General features: G+C 42.8%; 1 protein-coding gene across 1 annotated transcript in view; it reads left to right on the top strand.

Annotated features, from left to right (window-relative positions):
* The first annotated feature begins 11,311 nt into the window (after nt 1-11,311).
* Nucleotides 11,312-21,694, top strand: part of Nfat5 (nuclear factor of activated T cells 5) — an 81,187-nt gene continuing 70,804 nt past the window's right edge. Inside the window, exons 1-2 of the mRNA XM_032888079.1 lie at nt 11,312-11,733; nt 13,406-13,459. Coding sequence (XP_032743970.1) covers nt 11,661-11,733; nt 13,406-13,459 — 127 coding nt within the window. The 5' untranslated portion in view covers nt 11,312-11,660. The remainder of the gene's footprint in view (nt 11,734-13,405; nt 13,460-21,694) is intronic.

Here is a 21,694-nt window from a genome sequence, read left to right on the forward strand (position 1 = left end):
AGGAGTCCAGCCAGGGCTACAGGAGAGCCTGTCTCAACCTCTCTCTGGAAAGAGAAACCCTATGAAAGCAAAGGTACCTGCTCTACGGCTGCTCAGGGCCCTGAGGAGCGAGTTGTAGTGTGCGTGCTGGGCACCTCAGTTTTGTGACATACTGTAATGAAGAGGGAACGGCCATGAGTTGAGGTGTAGAAAAAGAGGAGAATTCTCAAAGTGGTCGGGATTTTCCTGGAATAAAGTTTAATCGTCCTTTCTCTTTTTATACCGGGCTTACATCATGTCTCATGGTGTCAAATGCGTGATGGGGACAGACAATTCTTCAAGGTTAATGATATGGTGATGATATCACTGTAAAGCAAAGTTAGTGCGGGCCACCTTGGCCAGCCATGTTGGTCCCAGCCGGTGTGGGATGGTCTTATGTTTCCTAAGAGCCTATAAATGATTACGTGTTCTAGAAGGTTCAAAATAAAGCAGTGAGCTACTGAGTATGTAACAGAAATCATTCCAACTCTAGGAGTTGACGCTGGGTAACGATGGTTCCAACCTTGAAGGCCCTGAAGGGTTTGGGGTTGACCTGTTCTTTTTTTTTTTTTTCTTTTTCTTTTTCTTTTTTTTGGAGCTGGGGACCGAACCCAGGGCCTTACGGTTGCCTCGGTTGACCTGTTCTTAAGGACAGTGCAGGTGACAACGTGCTCTTTCTCCCAGAGGGAACTTACTGGAGTCACTGTCTCCATGGATCTCTCTTACTCTTTCTTCATTTCTTTTTCCTTTGGTCTGAAGATTGATTCTAGGCCTCACATAGGATAAGCCTAATGTTCCCCTCAGAATTCTCCCCCCCACTTTTTAAAATACCACTCTTGGGTATTTTGGGCTGGGGAAGGAGTTTTCTCAGCAGAATGCTGCCCTAGCATGCACAAAGGCTGTGTGTTCAACAAACCCACATAAAGTGTCATTTCAGGACATGGAGGATCATTAGTTCAAGGTCATCCTTGGCTACACAGTGAATTTGGCTAGCCTGTGCTACTGTGTTTTGCTACTCAAAACAAAACAAAGTTTTAATAGGGACATAGCTCATAGAGATGCTCTGTTCATTCCTCACAACTTTACTTCAGCAGCTCTGGGCTGAGTTCATGGTTTCTCGGCACGTTTTGCACCGTTCTATATACACCAATTCTTGGTCCAGGCTTCCGGAGTCAACCTTAGGTTCACTATTGCCTGGCTTCCCTCGAGGGCTTGCACACTTGTAGATTCTTTTAGAAGCCACCACGGCCCTCTTTTCTTCCTACTGTCTTTCTAACCCTACTTTCCCCAAGACTCATTGGTCTTTAGAATTCCTGTACTTTTTAGGCCCATTCACCTATTAAGAAAAATGGGCATGGGCTGGAGAGGTGGTTCAGTGGTTAAGAGCACTGACTGCTCTTCCAGAGGTCCTGAGTTCAAATCCCAGCAACCACATGGTGGTTCATAGCCATCTGTAATGAGATCTGATGCCCTCTTCTGGTGTGTCTGAAGTGTACTCATATACATAAAAATAAATAAATAAATCTTTAAAAGAAAAATGGGCATGGAGTGGCTTAAACATTAATGCAGGAGTCAGCCTGGTCCAAACACTGGGCGTGCATGTCTGAATATTCTTCTTCCTTATCATCCTATTTCACTTCCTGACTTGCAGCCAGCCATGTTTACTTGGGTTTCCTACTGGTGAGCAGTAGGTCCAAGATCTCTTCTCTTCCCTTTAGTCTTTATCCTCCCAGATAACAAAAGTCTCTTGTAGGAGTCTCCTTCCTTGTTTGCTTTTCTGCTCATTTTCCCGGTAGGGGTGGGAGGTAGGTTAAGCTACTGGATTCCACTGAAGAGAACCCTTAGTTTCTCAGACTTTCTCCCCTCCTTCCCTCTCTCAGCTCATGGGCAGTTACTGGATTATTTCAATATTACTTCTATAATGTCTTGCATATAAAATTTCTTTTTCCCTTCTTTACTCCAGAACCCCATTGGCTCATTTTAAGCCTGAAACTTTGTCCTATAGGGTTACCGCTATTACTTTTTAAAAATGTAACTGTGACCAGTCACTGGTCTCTTGAAAAACCTTCAGGGGCTTCCCCACAGCTTCTAGGATAAGAAACAAAATCCTTGACATGGTGTTCAAGTCTTCTCCTCAGGATCTTTCTCATCTCCTTGCCTTCTTCCAGTCTGGCAATTTCTTACCCAATAGAAATTCATTCTCTCTCTCTCTCTCTCTCTCTCTCTCTCTCTCTCTCTCTCTCTCTCTCTCTCTCTCTCCCCTTCCAAGTCCCCTTACCCCCACCCCGCACACACAGGTCTCATATATCACAGCTAGTCTCAAACTCGACGAGTTCATCAAGGTTGGCCCTGACCTTTCGACGTGATTATGGCTGACCACTTTCCCCAGTTTGGGAGGTGTAGGGATAGAGCCTCTCGGTTTGTGAATGCTAAGCCAGCTCTCTACCAACTGAGCTACATCCCCTGAGCCCGGTACTAAATTCTGGCCAAAATGTCAGCAGATGGCTAGTAGAGGACTTATTTTATTCTGTCAGGGTTCTGAAGCCATGTGCTCACCATAATCTATTTAAGGAAGGGGTTGTCTGACATTACTATTATTATTATTATTATTATTATTATTATTATTATTATTATTTTGATGCTGAGTTTGTCCCAGGACTTCAAGTATGCTAGGCATGTACTCTTCCACTGAGCCCCTCGACCTCACCACCACGATTCACCTATTTTCCTCATCTGAAGGGCGTATGTATGTATGCTGCTATGCCAGCAATTTGAGCCCAGTCTTACTGAAATCCATTAGACAGAACAATTAACATTCTCGAAAGCCAGGCCTGGTAGCTCATACCTATAATCCTAGCATTTTTGAGGCTGAGCGAGAAAGAGGATTTTGTCAAGTTTAAGGCCAGCCTGGGCTAACAATAAGACCTTGTCTCAAGAAAAAAAAAATAATGTGTGTGTGTGTGTGTGTGGTGTGTGTGTGTGTGTGTGTGTGTGTGTGTGTGTGTGTGTTGGCTCAGCAGGTAAATAGAGGTCCTTGCCACACAGACCTGACAACTTGAGTTCAATCTTGAGAGCCCATAAGAAGGTGAAAGGAGAGAACTGACTCCAAAAAATCGTCTTCCTGTGCCATAGCATGTGGGCACATACAAATGTGTGGGGGACGATTGCACGCGCACATGCACACGCACATGCACATGCACACACACACACACAAATAAAATGACTGAGTGTGTTGGCACATGTCTTTAATGCCAGCACTTGGGGAGCAGAGAAAGATGAAGCTCTGTGACATTAAGGCCAGCCTGGTCTACATAGTGAGTTCCAGGTTAGCCAAAGACAACCCTGCCTCAAAAACCAAAATGAATACATAAAAATGCTTTAAATGTTGAAGAGCTCAGGATGGATTTACACAGGATATTTTACTTTAGCTAAACTTTGAGTGCAAAGGGAATTTTTTTTTTTATAGTGGGAGAAAGTGAATTAATGGATAAACAAAGATTCCAGTTTCCTGTTTTATAAGGGAATTCTGCACAATTAACAGATCTCTTGTGAATCTCTTCCCATGTTTGGGGCAGTCTCGGTTTTTTAATTTTTTTACTCAGCCAAAACAAATGCCTCTGAGGCAGAATACGTCATTTCTAAAGTAAGTCCAGTTTATCCAATAACTTCAACTCAGCCCTTAAATTGGGGCTTAGTTGTGGATGACCAGTTCAACTATTTTATCGTTGCATCCTTAACCTGAGCTTTTAGCCCATAATCCTCAGTAAACTGAAACAAAGACACCTGTTGTTTTTCCAACCATCCGCTGACAAAGTCCACTGAAGCTCAGGCATTTCTTTGAATATTTGCATCCACACATCATAGCTCTGGTGCATTACGTTGCCAACAGGAGTGTGCAGGGACTTTGCCCTGCACAAACCTCGCCTTTTCCCACCTCCTTAGAAAGATGCTGTTGGAACGAAGAGATGTGGCTATGCTCGGCGAGAGAGTAGGAGAAGAAACAATGTGGTGTGCAGAGTCCACATTCTTTCCTTTATCCCTTTCTCAAATGGATAGAAAAGCAAACAGATAATTTATTTGCAGATGCCCGTAAGGATTCTTTTCCTGGTACTTATCACAGCATCCGGGTTTGTTTACCGAGTAAACGTCCGGGCTAAGTTTGCTTCTTAGATCTGTCCTCTCCCACCCTGCTATGGCCCTGATAACCCTCCATTTGTGGAACAAAGAGAATAGATTTGGTTCATGTAGAAGAGTTTTTTGTTTTTTTTTTTTTAATATATGTATTTTCTGGATTATATGTCTTTCTCGCAGAAAACTTATGAAGGCTCAACTTTTTTTTTTTTCTTTTCTTTTCTTTTTTTCAGAGCTGGGGACCGAACCCAGGTCCTTTTGCTTGCTAGGCAAGCGCTTTACCACTGAGCTAAATCCCCAACCCCTGTTTGTTTTTAATAAGTTCTTTTCTATCAGAAAAAGATTTATTGTCCTTTTAACCTTTGTTTCTTTCTTTCTTTTTTTTTCTTTCTTTTTTTCAGGAGCTGGGGACCGAACCCGGGGACCGAACCCAGGGCCTTGCGCTTGCTAGGCAAGCGCTCTACCACTGAGCTAAATCCCCAACTCCTTAACCTTTGTTTCTTTTTTTTTTTTTTTTTTTTTTTTTTGTTCTTTTTTTTCGGAGCTGGGGACCGAACCCCGGGCCTTGCGCTTCCTAGGCAAGCGCCCTACCACCGAGCTAAATCCCCAGCCCCTAACCTTTGTTTCTTAAGGGAAGGATGCGTGTATGTACTGAATGAAAAGAAAAGGAAAGAAGGAAGGAAGGAAGGAAAGGGAAGGAGGACATGACTGTACCTAGTTATGGGGGAGAAGATGACTAATTATATATAAAAAGAGAGAGCATAACCAGACGCAGAGACATCAGAGAGAATCTAAAGTGAGCATGACCCTGAGCCCGGTCACTGAGGTGATAGGGGCGCCCGGCTGGGGTGGGGTTCGGGGGGTGGGGCAGATGATGGAGAGGCCAGGAGGGAAAAAGAGCAAACGGGACAGCGGAGCCAAAATGGCTGGATTATATGGGGTAAAGCAGCCCAGTCAGTGCGATGTTGAGTTCAGGGTAGGGGCAGGGTACGCCCCCTACGTAGGGACTGAGGGATGCTGGGAGAACCTAGAGGGTGTGTCGGCTTTGATTTGTTAAAAGAGCACCTGACTTAGCCATTTGCCCTGGGTTTGAGACCTAACAGGGAAAAAGGTTGTAAAAAAAAAAATCACATGCCAGTTTAGAGAGCTGACAAGTTCCCTGAAGTAAACTAGTGGACCTCTGGATAAAACTCATAGTATAAAGGTCAAGAGGAAAAATAGGAAATTGTAAAACCTCAACGAGTTCGTAAGCTTGGTCAAACTATTGTCACTGCTAGCTAGAAGCGGGTACTAGCTAGATTCAGTAATTAGAGGTGGAAAGGCCTTTTCAAAGCCAGTAGTAGGACTAGCAGGCAGTTTGCATATGTTTGACTAGCCTAGAGTTGGGAGGATTTAAAGACATTACTTCCTTTCTTGGTTTAATGGGTCCAGGAGTTTATACTTTCTCATTGAAATTTCTTCCCACTAATCCATCCTTTGTATTGCTAGAGCACTTACTCTTTTTCTCATTGTTCACTTGTCTTTTAGATTCAAGTTGATTGAATTGGATCTCCAGACTCAGAATTAGTCTACTCTAATAGGGCAATACCGCAGGGCAACATGAACAAGGATAGCCCCTACTACAACCCAACATAAGGTCATAAAATTACTTAAAAAATTATAATTTTTTTGCCTTTTTTTGGTAGCTAAATTACACAGGTCCCAAGCGTTAACTTTTTAGAATTATTACTATGTTTTATTTTGAGGCAGGGTCTCACTGTGTATCCTTGGTAGGGCTAAATGTAAATCCAGCTGGCCTTGAACTCGTGGAGACCTGTCTGCCTCTGCCTCTTGAGTGCTGGGAATAAAGGCTTGTGCCACCGCATCTAGCAAAGTTTATTTTATTATTAGTTGTAAGTGTGTAAGGCATCCCTGCGTTTGTTTACATTTGCTTTTGGATACACTTGCACACCAATGTGTGTGTGCTGGCCAGAGATTGGCCTTTTGGATTCTTCTGTTGCATCCCACCGTATTTTTGAGATAGGGTCTCTCAGTGATGTGAGAGCTCACCTTCTTAGCCAGACTGTTGGCCGGTGCATTCTGCAGATCTTTCTGTGTCTGCCACTCAGCACTTCGGTCACTCACACGCATGGTGTTCAGTCTTCAACAGGGCTGTTGAGGATCTGAGCTCAAGCCCTCATGCTTACTTTAGCAACCGTTTCACTCACCGAGACCTCTATTCCCTACCCCTAAACCTCAAGGTTGTAGGTGACGACCTTGTGAGTCACTGTCAAAAGGCTGAACATCCCGGCACAATCTTGAGAGACTTAACTGCCTCTAAAAAAGGCATCAGGTCTAAACTAACTTGGACAAACAAGAAACAGAGGTATTTTATAGAATTAAACGTCTGGTTATAATAAGACAAAGGCACTTTGGAAGATAGGGGAATATTCTAGACCTGATGTAAATAGTACAGTCTAATTTCGCCTTCAGGAATATTTGCTAGAACATGTTTTCAGTGTGATACTGATACATAAACATAACCAAATATAAATTTAATTAGAATTTCAGCACAATGAGGTCATCGCCATTTCCCACCGCTATGGACTCTCTTTTATTATAAAGGACTGTTCCCAGGGCGGGGCCAAAAGAATCTGCAGTCCAAACTTTCTTTGGCCGATTACTTAAATCGCTCTGGAAATTTTCCTTTCAGGTTTTGTGTTTGTTTAGCCAGATTCCTTACAATATATGTGTGACTAAAATCATTTTAACAGCCTTAATTGTATTACAAGGGCAATGGTTCTGTAGGTCTTGTGACAACACATTCTTCTGTATGAGTTCATTTAATTTCTTTTCAGCGGTTGATATTTGAGACTCTTTCATTTACAGTAGATCCGGCTACCACTGTTCATAACAGTGCCTAAGCAGGTCCAGGAGGGGTTAAAGAACGCTGATATAAAAACTGCCACTCTGTTATGTAATCTGTACAACTTGGAGTTGAATCTGGGCTCTGGTGAGATTATCAAATGACTAGGGAATACGGTATTTGATTGGGAAGTAATATAAAACAACCATGCACACTGCTACATCTGTATATCTGTCCCATGAACCTATTGTGATCTTTTTATTTTACAAGAAGCAATCTCCGAATTTAGGATGTTTAAATGATTTAATTTTTGTCGTTCTTCCTTGTCTTCCCTATTTTATGAAGAAGTACTGGCAGTGGGCTGTGTCTAAAATGTGTCATTACAAGAATTACAGAGAAAGGGAACGGAATTGAGACATTCATGAACACACAGGAGAGTACCATGAGAATGAGAAACCACATTTAACTTACAAAGTATATAATGATCAAAAAAAGGGGGTTTTTTGGGGGGAGGGGAAAGAAGGTCTCAATACATAGTCTTGGCTGGCTTAGAACTCACAGAGATCTGCTTGCCTTACCTCTCAAGTATAGGGGGTCAAATGTATAAACCATTTCATCAAGCTGCTTTTGATTTGTAGTGAAGCACGGTTTCATGTAGCTCAGTGTGGTCTTGAACTCCCAAGCATTGGGTCTTGTCTCCCAAGCATTGGGGTGACAGCATATACCTCCATATCTAACTGGGTTTTTGTCTTCTCCTCCTCCTCTTCCTTCTTTCTTTTTTCTTTCTTTCTCCCTTCTCTTCCTCTTCTTCCTCCTCCTCCTCTTCCTCCTTCTCATGCAACCCCCCTTCTTCTTGATACAGGGTCCCATGTACTTGATTCTCCTGCTTTCACCTCCTGAGTGTTGGGGTTACAGACCCGTACCCTGCATTCAGGTCATATCTACTTACTCACTTGTGACTGGAGCTCCTGAATTCTAGGTTAGTGTCACACCGGGCACATAACCAAGGGTGATCTCGAACCTCTGCTCTTCTTGCCTCTACTGAGGTCGTGACACTAACCTATCATCACTTAAGTGTTTGTAGAGCTGGCAACTGAAACCAGGGCTTCATCCATGCCGGGCAAACACTTTACTGAGCCACAGGAGCCTTTCGTTGTTTTGCTTTTGAGACAGAATCTCTTTACATAGCTCAGGCTGGCCTCGAACTCACTGCATAGCCCGAGCCATCTTTGAAAACTTGTCCATGTTCTTGCTTAGCATTCATTACAGGCGTGAGTCACCAATCTTGGCTCATTAAGTCACGGAGTTTGAAAAGAATAAAATGAAAATCTAGTTTTTTTGTTTGTTTGCTTGCTTTTTGTTGTTCTTTGAGGCAAGGTCTCAAACTGTAATCCAAACGTAACCTCCAGTTCACGCTGATTCTCTTGCTTTAGGTGTTTATGCTGTATATGGGCCAGCATGTTTGGTGTAAATCTAGGTTTCTATGTTGCTGCAAATCATGGACATAAAAAAAAAATTCTCCTTCTAAATAGTTTTTCAGGGCCGGTGAGATGCTCAATGATCCTTGAAACTCAATGTAAAGGTAGAAGGAGAGAAGTCATCTCGCAAAGTTTTCCTCTGACTCAAAATGTGCACCAGGGCACATCTGCCCACACTAGGTTTATGAGCATACAGTAGTACATACAATCTAAAGATTCAATTGAAACAGTTCTCTGAAGGATGTTTCTGTGGAAGGTGGGGCAGTGGATTTTCATTCATTTCCTTATAGCAAATGTTTGCTGTGCATGGTGGCTCATGTGTATAATCTCAGCAATCAGAGGCTGAGACAGGAGGATCACTGGATGTTTGAGGATAACCTGATCTACATACTGAATGGTAGGCCAACCTAGGCAACAGAGAGACTCTGAGTCAAAATTTTACACAGAGAGGGAGGGGGAAGCGAAGCGGAGGGGGAGGGAGAGGGAGGGGGAATTTAATGCAGGGCCTGCTGGAGTGGTAGGTGCTGGGCCTATAGAATGTCAGTCTTGAGAATTAACTGTCAAAGCCAAGTCACACTTAGTCACGCTTTGGAGGATCCCTCTTCTTTTTGCTATTCTCTAAGCAGAGGAAATCTGATCAACAAGAAAGCATAATGGAAAAATTCAGTAAAGGTCAGAGAAGAGCTGAGGGAAAGGGGAAGAGGCCTTGTCCCTTCTTGACTTGTTAAGTAGGGTCAGAAAGGGGATTTCCTAGACCCTAAGTGTGTTTCAATTTCATAGGTTTGGCGAAAGGAATATGCTCAGCCACTCGCCCCGCTTCCTCAGTACCAAGGCTCAGCCTGGTACACTGTAATTTCCTCTTCATGTATTATGTAGTGACTAATGGAAGGGCTAGGTCACCAACCAGTGTTGTACTCCAACTCAAAGCTATAGGATTTCAATTGTCCTTAGTGTAGTTGGGCAATAGGAGGCTTGAATCTTCTCTTATCAAATGAGGAGGACTCTTAGCAGTTATGAAGGGACTTCCCTTGGGACTTGTTACAACAGAGTACAGTGGCCATAGAAATTTGAGGGTAGTTTCCTGTTTTGCTCTGCTATGTCTTGGGGTGGCTCTAAAAACCTTTCTTCCCTTGGACAGATGAAAATGCTCACAGGGTTCGTTGTTAATTACCATTAAGAATTCGCTGAAGATGATTGGGCAACCTGTATCAGATGTTCAGATGAAAGGATAGGTGGCTGCTGATGACACAGATGTAAATTCTAGGTCTGCAGGTTAAGCTCTGTCAAGGGCCCACCCCAGGGATGCCTGCACTGGGGCCTCTCTTGCTCAGAGACTCTTCCCCAATACCAGCATTCTGAGTCCAGGTGAAGTGCCCAAATTTACAGAGTCAAAACTTTGTGAAAGATTTATAAATCCGCAGGGTTTTAGGATTCGTGACTAGCTTTGTAGACCCATTACTATAAATCAAGGCATCCCGAATACCTCAAAAACACTGCCCATGTGGCTGCTGGCATCAAAAATCCCACTTAAAATTAAAAATTATTTTCCAAGATGCACACCCTGTGCTCCAATTGATATTTTAATAACTCGATTAAAAATTTCCCAGAAGTCTATTAGAGTCAGGAAACAGTCTGTGGTGTAGGTGAGGATTTGTTTTTGCAACGGAAACTTTTAGCCCCCATGAACAGAGCAGCCAAAAAAACTCATTTACATGTTTTTCCTCCATTCTCCTTTAGTACAGTGCAAAATGAAAACCTGTTTGGAAGAATATGTTTGCTTCTCTCTCTCTCTCTCTCTCTCTCTCTCTCTCTCACACACACACACACACACACACACACACACACACACACACACACACAGAGCCAGGTGGATGCACATGATCCAATTTTCAAATTGTCTTTTGTTTTCCACTCCGGAGTAAATTCGGGCATTCATTATCAGAAACATCATTATATGTAAAATAAAAAAATTAAAGCCAGGCATGGTGGTATGCTCCTGTAATCCCAGCATTCGGAAGGCTGAGTCAGGGGAATTGTCCTAAATTTGAGGCCAATCTAAATCTACCTGGTGAATTGCAGGCCAGCTAGACCTACATCACAAAATCTCGTGTCTAAATAAATAAATACAGTTGCCATGAATGTGGTGTGGGTAACCTGGCAAGCACATCTCTGAGTCTGAGGCCAGCCTGATCTACGTAGTGAGCTCCAAGCCAGAGAGGGCCAACAAAAATAAACAAAAAACACGAACAAGAACAACAAAAAAATTCACAAACAAAACTCAGTAACTCCTGGTGGGGGGTTGGTGGGGGATATTAGAGCATGGTTTGCCCTTTGTTAATTAAAAAGTGAGTCTGATAGTCCTTGGCCAGCTCACTGCAGAAACTGCTATGAAAATCCCCGAAGGGCTGGGTTGCTGTCCAAGCCATGGAACTCTATTCCCCTGTGCGAGCTCAAGCGTGCGGGCTTCGATGGCTGCAAGTCTCTGGAGGTCTTTGCCGCTCCTTGCAGACATCTAGGTCCCCCAGGGTCTGTGTCCTCCTAAGTACAGCACGGTGTAGGGCCGGCCGCCTCAGGCTCGCCGCCACCAGGTCGTGGCAAAACTCTTTTCCCTTCTCAGGGCCCCAGAAGCCAGGCCGCCTCCCTCCTCCCTCCCTGCTGGCGGGGCCCTTTCCCAGCCCGGGATCAGCAGCAGCCGCGGCAGCGACGGCAGGAAGCGAAGCCCTTGTTGATGCTGTTCTGTGGCGCGCCTGTCCGCCCTCCGTCGGCCACCAGGCTCTTCCGGGCTCCCGGACCTCCCCCCTCCGCGCGTGCGCAGTGCCTCACGAGGGGGCGGGGCTCAGATTCCTGTCAGCGGCGGCGGCGGTGGCGGCGGCCGTCAGTGTTCGCTGAGGAGAAGCCCGAAACGGACCGGTTGGCTCTCCCTCTCCCCTTCCCCGTCCGAACCTTCTTCTCTGTGGACTCACGGAGAGTCAGTTTTCCACTCCGCAGAGCTGTTCTCCACTCCGAAGCCCTTCTCGTCGCTCGGCCGGGTGGGAAGTGACTGCCCTCGAGGAGGAGGAGGAGGCAGCGGCTGCCGCCCTCGTCTCACCGCCCCCGGTTCGGTGCCCGCGGATCCCGGAGAGGAGGTGCCGCCGCCACCGCCGCTCCCCCCCTCCCGCTGCCCTCGGGCCGGGCTGGGTCGAGCTGCGATGCCCTCGGACTTCATCTCATTGCTCAGCGCGGACCTAGACCTGGAATCGCCCAAGTCCCTGTACTCGCGAGGTGAGTCAGATGGGGGGTGGGGGGTGGGGCGTGGGGGCGGGGAGCGCGAGCGCGCCGAGTCCCGGGGGGTCCCCGTCGGGGCCGGGTTCTGGCGAGGTTGCCCCTCACGAGAGTCCTGGGCCGGCCGCGAGGGCCAGAGATGATCTCGGAGCTGCGGAGCGGCGCCCCCTCCCCAGCGCAGCGCAGGGTGGCAGGGGGCTCAGGTTCCTCGCTCCCCCGAGTCCTCTGCGGCCCCAGAGGTTCGCAACCTGCCGGTCGGCGGATCCGGACTCCACCACCCTCGGCGGACTGCCGGTCCAGTCCTCCCCCGGCAAGGGAATCACCCCACTGGTCCCGCTCCTGGAGCCGCCCGGGGGGGTCGGGGCGCCGCGGCTCATGTCCCCCCGACTCTCCTCCTTGGCAAAGTTGCCCCACGCCGGGCTGCGTGGCCCCAAGGGGCTTCCGAGCTCAGGGTCACCATTTTTTTCTCCCTTTGGTCTTGTTTGTGCGCGGTCGTCCTACCCCCCCCCCTCCCCGGCCTAGTCCACTCCCTCCCCATGTCGGGACGGCCCCCCTCGGCCAGGCGTTCTTCCTTTCCTCGTCATCTTCTTGCCTGGAAAAGGCCCCGATCTTCTTTCTCTCTTTCCACCTCCGTGACATTCTAATTACTTCTCCTTTTTTTTTTTACAAAGATAGGGATGCCCTCCCTGGATTACTTGTATACCTCTCCCTGGAGTACCAGGCTCAGTCCTGCCCTTTAAGAAAAATTCTCTTCTTTGCTGTTCAAGAGCTTCGTGCAGAGAGAAGGCAATGAACAGAGATTCCCATTAAAAACTACTTTGGCCAAGGCCTGCAGGGGATTCCCAGCATCTAAAACATTAATACTTGAGGTGATCTCTGCTGGGGTTAAATTCCTATACTGGACACCACAAGAATGTGTCAGAACAGGTTTCCTTTGCAAGGGGTATCAAATCAAAAACACCCCCATCTGTGCTCATTGCTACTTCTTATACCAGCGAGAGAAGGCAAAAGACCGTTCTTTTATATTTTTTAAAACTATATCATGGTGAACCCTTTCCCCGAGAAATCCATCATTTCTCCTATTTTTGGTTTTACCAGAAAATTTCATCTCTTCGGGGTGGAGGAGGACTTCAGCCTGGCATTAGTGTATTTATATTAAGTGAATCAGAGGGATATGGTTTACCCTGGAAGGTGCCAGACTTTATAGACTTTTGAATTTGTACACAGAGTCCTATTTAGTAACTGTTAGGCCATTGTCTGTTGCTTTGATGACTTTAGATGGCAGTCACTATCCTGTAGACGTTTTTCAGATATTACCTGAAGTTTAGAAATATTGAAGTTTGAAGTGTCATAAGGAAGAGAAAATATCAAGAGATGATCCTTAGAATAGGGCTAATGCACAATTGGATGCTAAAAATAGTCAAGACAGTAATACCATTTGGGCAGTAATCATCAGATAATTTTCCATGAAACAAATGCTTTATCAAAATCTAAGTTTAGCTTTAGAGACCAGTGTAGAAGCAGCCCAACCTTCCTTTTGCAGAGAACAGACTAAACTAATATGGGCTTAGGCTCTTAAAAATACATAATAGTTATGTAAGAGATGTATGCTATCCTTGGCATTTTTTCTCATTCAGCATAAAAAGTACTTAATGCTTTTTGTGTTTTTCAGATTCTCTGAAGTTACACCCATCACAGAATTTTCATAGAGCTGGACTATTGGAAGGTCAGCAAAGTGGCATTGTACAGCATATTGTGTTAGTGTGCAAAGGCTCTCTCTGATGAAGTGGAAGTGGGAAAGTGGGAAACTTTGCAGACTCACACAATGTAGGTTTTTTGCTAAGGAGCCTGATCCTTCTTTTAGAGCAGCTAAATGTTTCAGTGGATTTCATTGCTGTGCTTGAATTGCTTGTAGGCCGTTGTATCTGCTTTGAGAGGCCTTGGGAAAACCCCTTAGGGTCATTTAAAATTATGTGTTGGGTGTTCTACTTTATAGTATTTCCGTTAAATTGTTCTTAAACACAAACTAAATTTGAAAAGATTGAAACATAAGGATGATAAATTAATAAATACAGCAGTGACACCAAACACATACTTAGTTTGAAAATTCCAAACAGAAAACTTTTGGATGTTGTAAATTTCAAAACAATATATAATGTATTTACCAAGTATTGATGTTATTTCTATTTCATTATATGTAAGGATAAGAAAAGTTACATATAGGAATGGTGCTTAGAAAAAAAAAGGCCCCAGGAAAGTTCTGGGAAAGTTAATAGGACATGTACCTTAAATAGCTGACAATTGCTTAAAAAAAAACAAACAAACCATTTTTTCATTGTAATAAATATTTTAATTCTGCATTGTTTCGATAGATTTATTTTTTAGACTTTACATTTTGAGTTTTAGGGACTTGGTATTAGTTATCAAGGATAGTCATTTAATTTCTCCATTGTATAGAGCTGAGAAACAAGCTGAAAGTAAGAGGCGTGGGGGGAAAGTTCAGCAACATCAGCAGAAACAATGCTTTCTGTGTTATAGTCAGTACTCCTTACACAAAGCCAAGCGCTACTGTGAAATATATGTATCCAGTGACATAACAAGTACTTTATGATCTCTTTGGAAAAGGCTTTAAATATTTTCATAGGACTTCAATATAGCTTTTTTTTCTCCCTTAGAGGTAGGTAGACCTGTAGATACAGTGGAGGAAGTGGGTGTTGTAATTCAGCTTAGGTTTGAATACCAGTTTAGCAACTTCTTCAGTGCTGTGACCTGAGGCAAGTGATTTTACTATTCTAAACTTCATTATTGTTTCTACAAAAGTAGGTATCTCCTTAATGAGCTAATGTGTATTAAAATGCCTAGTTACAGTGTTTGGCTTTATTTATTTATTACTATATTATTGGGCAGATAAGGGATTTACTTATTTACGTATTTTTGGGTTTTGAGACAGGGTTTTACTGTGCATCTCTGACCTGGAACTCCTTATATACCAAACTGGTCTGGAACATAGATCTGCCTGCCTCCTCTTTGAATGCTGAGATTTAGGGGTGTGCTACAATGCCCAGCAGTATTGGGGATTTAACCTGGGGTTTTCAAGAATGGGGCAACTGAGCCTTGGCAGGGGGGTATCATAATCAGATTATCAGGAAGTAGAAAGATACTGAAAATGTGCTATTTAAGAAGGTATTTTATAAATGTAAGGGTTTTTTTTGTTTTTGAGGTTTATTTTTGAGTGTGTGAGTGTTCTGCTTGCCTATATGTCTGTGTAGCATGTGTGTATCTTGTGCTCACAGAGCCCAGAAAGATCTGTGTTGGATCCTCAGAGACTGGAGTTACAGATGGTTATGAGCTGTCATGTATGTACTGGGAATCAAGCTTAAGTTGTCATGTATGTACTGGGAATCAAGCTTAGGTCCTCGAGAAGAGTAGCCAGTGCTCTTAACTACTGAGTCATCTCTCCAGTCCCCTAAAAGTTATTTTTTTTTAACTTTAGCATCAGCTATATTGTTTTAGCAATATGATTTAGAACATATAAAACATCCTCAAACATTTACCAGTTATATTTGTACAGAGAGAGAGAGAGAGAGAGAGAGAGAGAGAGAGAATATATATTAGTATGACGATACTTTTTTAAAAAGTACAATCCAAATAGAAGAGGCATTTTTAGAAGTTTTTTTTATTTTTGTTTTTCAAGACTAATATTTTTGTTATTGCTGTTTGTGGCTATTTTGTTTTGTTCTGTTTGAGACAATCTCACTAGGTGGCCCCTGTTGTCCTAGAACTCACTCTGTAGACTAAGCTGACCTCAAATTCATAGAGATCCACCAGCCTCTGTCTCCCAAGTGCTGGATTAAAGGCATGTAGAAGTATTTCTTTTTTTTTTTTTTTTTTTTTTTGGTTCTTTTTTTTTTTGAGCTGGGGATCAACAGGGCCTTGTGCTTCCTAGGCAAGCGCTCTACCACTGAGCTAAATCCCAACCCTCAAGTATTTCTTATTGAGGGAGATTTTTAGGTTTTGTTCTTATTGTTTATGATGATATGAGACCATATATGTCTGCACTGTTCTATCTTTCCTGGGGAATATCATAATCAGATTATAAGGCAAGATGAAAAAAGGAAAAATGTGTTAATTATTTAAGGAGGTAGGCTTTTTTGTTTTTTTGTTTTTTGTTTTGTTTTGTTTTTGAGACAGGTTTCTCTCTGTAGCCCTGGCTGTTTTAGAATTCATGCCATAGACCAGGCTGGCCTGGAACTCAGAGAGTTCTGTCTCTGCCTTCCAAATGCTAGGGTTGCTGCCACTGTGCCTGCCGTTGCTGCTGCTGCCACCTGATCACTGTCCAACCTTAAGAGATATTTTTAATGAGTTTATAGAAATACAACCATTTAATATGCATATTACATGCATGTACCTATGTGTTAATTTTTAACTTCAGTTGAGAAGATATCTTAGAAAGATCACCCTTTTACAGATAATATTTCATTAACAGCTATATATATTGGATTTTTGACTCAATACATCATGAATTTGATTGTTTAATATTTTAAACAATATTTAACATTTATATTGCCCATCGTTAACTTTAACTTTTTTTTTAATCATCTTTTTTTTTTTTTTTTTTTATCATCTTTTTCTTTTTTTTTTTTTTTTTTTCTTTTTTTCGGGGCTGGGGCCCGAACCCAGGGCCTTCCGCTTGCTAGGTAAGCGCTCTACCACTGAGCTAAATCCCCAACCCAACTTTAACTTTTAATTTAGAAACTTTACATTTATTTGTGTATGTACACGTATATACATGCACTGCCATAGAGGACAATTGTAGGTAATTCTCTCCACTATATGAAATTTTAATTTAACTCGTCTGGCCTTGTGACAGGTACCTTTACCTATAGAGCTATCTTGGCCTGTGAGAAATATATCTTAAATAATGTATAAAAGCAGAGACAACAGAATGCCAGGTCTTGTATGCCCGTTGCCAGGCTTTAACAGTTTTCAGTGTCTTCTTTTTACCTTCTATTTCCCAAATGTACTTTAAAATAAGTGGGTTATTTTAAAATAAATGCCAAATATTGTAATCATTTCATATATAAATACTTCAACATTACGGTGAGTTCTTCCTTTTTAAAAGGTTTTGTTTATTAGTAACATAAAAGATAACAATGTGTATGATTGTCTTGCCTGAGTTTCCACATGGTGTGTGTAGTACTCTCACAGGCAGGATGCGGGCAGCATGAGGAATCCAACCCAGCCCTCTGCAGGAAGAGCAAGTGCTCTTATCCTCAGAGCCTTCTCTCCAACTCCAAGGTTTTATTTATTTTTAAAACATTTTTACTTAAGTGTGCACGAGTAAGCAGATGTACTCGTGGGTCCCTAAGGAGACCAGAAGAGGGCATCACATCTCCTGGAGCTAGAGTTAGAGTTAATCGTGAGCCATGTGAGGTACATGTGTTGTGGATACAAACTCTGCTCCTTTGGAAGAACAGCCAGTACTTCCAGCTGCCGAGCTAGCTCCAACCTCATGGCGACTTTTCTTTTCTCTTTTTTTCTTCTTCCCCCTCTTTTTTACTTTCTTACTCCTCTTTCTTCCTCTTCCTTCCTTTCCCCCTCCTCTTCTTCCTCTTCTTCTTCCTTCTTTGTTGTTTTTTTTTAAAATGGGGGGGTTGTTTTTGTTTTTTTAAAGATTTATTCATTTATTATATATGAGTACACTGTAGCTGTCTTCAGACACACCAGAGGAGGGCATGGGATCCCGTTACAGATGGTTCTGAGCCACTTTGTGGTTGCTGGGAATTGAACTCAGGACCTCTGGAAGAGCAGTCAGTGCTCTTAACCACTGAGCCATCTCTCCGGCCCTAAAATAGGGTTTTACCATGTAGTCTTGGCTGGCCTGGAATTTACTATGTAGACCAAACTGGCTTTGAACTCAAGATACTGGCCTGCTTCTGCCTCCTGAGTGCTGGCCTTAAAGGTATACTCTACCAGCGTTGGCTTCTTGTGTTAATGATTTTGTTTTGGTTTGATTTTTCCAGACAAGGTTTCTCTGTATGGCCTTGGCTGTCCAGGAACTGACTCTGTAGCACAGAGTTCAAGTCTTGCCTTGAACACACAGAGATTTACCTGCCTCTGTCTTGAAATGCTTAGAGGCATGAGCTGCCACCACCCAGCTTTTTATTAATTTTTGAAATACTCTGTTTTATTCTAAGAAATGTATATTCTAGTTCACTTCATTCTTTTGATTCTCCTTTGCTGTCTTTGCAAGATGGACTATTAGGAGGCTGTTGATTCTGGTGTATAAGTATCTTGTAATCTGCACTAAAATTGCAGTCCAAGCAGGCAAGGTGGGTGAGGCAGGAAGGTTGCAGAGATGGAAACAAAGCTAGTGGGCTCCAGGCTGCAGAGTGTGAAATTGTATTAAAAAATATGGTGAGAAAAAAATTGTTGAGCATAAATCTCTGCAGAGTGCTGCATGTTAACAGCTTACCACTGAATTTTTTAAAAACATTTACTTATTTTATATTGTGTAGGCATGTGTTCTATAGTACCTATGTGGGGTTCAGAGAACAGTTTTCATAAATCAGTTCTTGGCTCTCTACCATGTGATTCTAGGGAATCACATCAAGTTGACAGGTTTGGTGGCAAGTGCCTTTACCTGCTAAGCCATTTGCTGGCCCCATGATTCACTGAATTCTTTCTCTGTGTGTGTGCATGTATGTGTATGTATGCATGCATGTGTGTATCTCTGTATAAAGTCCAGAAGTCAGTCTATCCCTACTTTCACTGAACCTAAAATTAACTAGTTTGGCTAGGCCTCTCTGTGCTGAGATTATACACACAGGTAATTTTTTAAGTGGGTGCTAGGTCTTTAAACTTAGGTCTTTATGCTTACATAAAAAGCACTCTTCTTGTAGAGCCAATTCCCTAGCCACCAAACCCACTCATGTTCATTTATTTCTCTCTATAAAATTTCTTTTTAGATTTAATTTGTTTTTATCTTATATGAATGGGTGTTTTGCCTGCATGAATGTCTTGTTCATCACATACATGTAGTGCATGAAGCAGCCAGAGGAGGGTATTGGATCCTCCTCTGGAGCTGGAGTTAGAGATGGCTGTTAGCCACCATATGGTTGCTGGGAATTGAACCTGAGTTTTCTGGAAGAACAGCCAGTAGTACTCTTAACTACTGAGGTTTCTACTCCAGCCTTTCTTTTTGGAGACATGGTCTCATAGCCAAGATTATCTTTGAACTTTTGGTCTTCCTGTCTCATCCTTTTGAGTGCTGAATCCCAATGGACTAGTGGCTTATAGAAGTTGAGATGTTAAGTAACAAGGCCAACCTAAACAACTTCATGAGACATTGTCTCAAATAAAAGTCTGAGAGATGGGGTTGGGGATTTAGCTCAGTGGTAGAGCACTTGCTAGGGCCCTGGGTTCGGTCCCCAGCTCTGGGAAAAAAAAAAAAAAAAAAGAGTCTTGAGAGATGAGCTGGGAGTATACCATTAGTACAGTGTTTTTAAGGCTGTAGGTTTAATGCTCAGTACAAACAAACACCTAAGAAATGAAAGTAAACAGATTAAGAAAGAGGTAAAGGTGGGTGTGATGGCCCACACCTTTGATCCCAGCACTTGGGAGGCTGAGACGAGAGGATCTCTGTAAGTTTGATATCAGCTTGTCTATAGAGTTCCAGGACAGCCAGGGCTGTGGAGAGCAACCCTGTCTCAAAAAACAAACAAACAAAAATAAATAAATAAACAAACAATGAGGTTTTCCTAGTTATATAGTAGAATGGGAAATAATAGAATAAGAAAGGTAGGGATGTATGAAAAATAGAAGTCAGGCTTAGGAGTGAAAAGTAGGAAGGGAAATAAGCAGAAGCTATCTCCTATAGAGACATTCAGGAATGGGAGATGCTTAAGGCACTTGAGTTCTCTCTGTCTGTCTGTCTGTCTCTGTCTCTATCTGCCCCCCCCTCTCTGTTTCACTTTAATTTTATTATTGTCTTCGTGTACGAAGTGTATGGATGCATTGCTCATGGAGACTGGGATACAATTTTCTGGAGTTGACTCTCTTTCCACCTTGGGTTCCAGGGATGGAGCCCACATCACCAAGCTGTTAGTCTTGCTGAGCCAGGGCACTCGATTTCTTTGGCAGAACTTTGACAGCATCATAGGATCTGTTTTTGCTGCTTCTTATTTCTGCTGGTATGTGTCAGAGACAAAATGAAATTGAGAAGAGATGGGCAACAGAATAGAAGCCTCAAAAATTAGTTCTTTCTCTTGCTGGGTTTGCTGGGTCTTTTATTTGTTTCCTGAACCTTCCTGAAAGTTCTCTGAACTCTATTAGAATATTTCAGTTCTAACGCTAGTGTGGCCCTGAGAACCCACCTGAGGGAAATCACAGCGGTTTTCTTCACTATTTCATTTAGGGTACTCTCTTTGGAGCTAAGTTACTTCTCCTTTTCATAAAGGTAAAACAGTATGAAGGGTTTTTGTTTGAAGCAGGATATCTTATAGTCCAGGTTTGATTTGAACTTGTTATGTAGTTGAAGATGACTTTGAACTAACTCTCATTCTCTTGTCTCTACCTCCCAAGTTCTGGGGTTATAGGCTTCTCCCCCAACCCCAGCTACTTTTATGTAGTGCTGGGGAACAAACTCAGAGCCCCATGCAAGCTAAGCACACATTGTACCAACTAGCCTAAATTTTCAGCACAGAATCTGAGTTCTTTGGCTCCTAGTTTTTTTTTTTTTTTTTTTTTTTTTTTTTTTTTGGAGCTGGGGATCAGACCCTTGGGGCCTTCCTTCCCAGGCGGCTCTACCACTGAGCTAAATCCCAACTCCAGTTCTTTGGCTCCTTACATGTGTACTTAAAGTCTTTTGCTTAACTGTATGTAGAAAATTCTGATTTTGAAGAAAATAGAAATTTGATTCATCTATGAATGTCTATCTATGTATCAATCTACCTATCTGTCTATTTATTTTGAGACAGGGTCTCTACATAGCTATGGCTATCTTGGTACTCAACAGCCTTGCCTTAATTCACTGAGATCTAACTGCCTCTGCCTCCCAAGTGCTAGAATTAAAGGAATGCACTCCCATGCCTGTCCATAGAGGCTTTATTACACAAGTATGTTTGTCTTAAAGTTTCATTACGGGCTGGAGAGATGGCTCAGTGGTTAAGGCACTGGCTGCTCTTCAGAGGTCCTGAGTTCAAATCCCAGCAACCACATGGTGGCTCCAGCCATCTGTGGTGAGATCTGATGCCCTCTTCTGGTCTGAAGACAGCTACAATGTACTTACAAATAAATAAATCTTAAAAAAAAAAAAAAAAAAAAATTTAAAGTTTCATTACAGTCATCTCTAAAATTAATAAGATAGGACATGTTTAAGTGTGCCCTGTGGCAGTGGCTGTAAACCAAATGTAGGCTTAAGCTAGCAAGTTGCTGTTCTTTACAATGGGTAATGGCGAGAAGTCTTGGACTATGTTGTTTCTATTTACATTAACTAATTGTTTATATATGTGGGCAGGTGTGCCACAGAATACATGTATGGAAGTAAGAAAGTAACCTGAAGAAACTTACTTGATATTTTATGTTGCTTCATATTGAACCAAAGTCCTCATGTTTGAATGCTCAGTATATACTCTACCACTGAGCTGCACCCTAGGAATTAATCCTTTTAAAAATAAAATGTCAGTCAAATGAAGCAAGCGTTTATCAATACGGAATGAGTAAAGTCTGACTGTTTATTTCGTTGATTAGGGCAACTATTTCTATATAGTAAAGCAAAATCCTACTGGTACTAGTCAGTGCACTTTTTATTTAGGGACACGCTGGCTTTAGTATTAATAAACTACTTATATTTAAGAGCATACTGATGCTCTTGCTTTTCCCCTCTTCTCCCTTTGTCCCCATTCCCTTCCTCCCTCCCCCCTCTCTCTCCACATACTCATGGCCAGCCTCTACTTTTTAC

Source organism: Rattus rattus, chromosome 17 (genome assembly GCF_011064425.1).
Source record: "Rattus rattus isolate New Zealand chromosome 17, Rrattus_CSIRO_v1, whole genome shotgun sequence".
Classification (NCBI taxonomy): domain Eukaryota; kingdom Metazoa; phylum Chordata; class Mammalia; order Rodentia; family Muridae; genus Rattus; species Rattus rattus.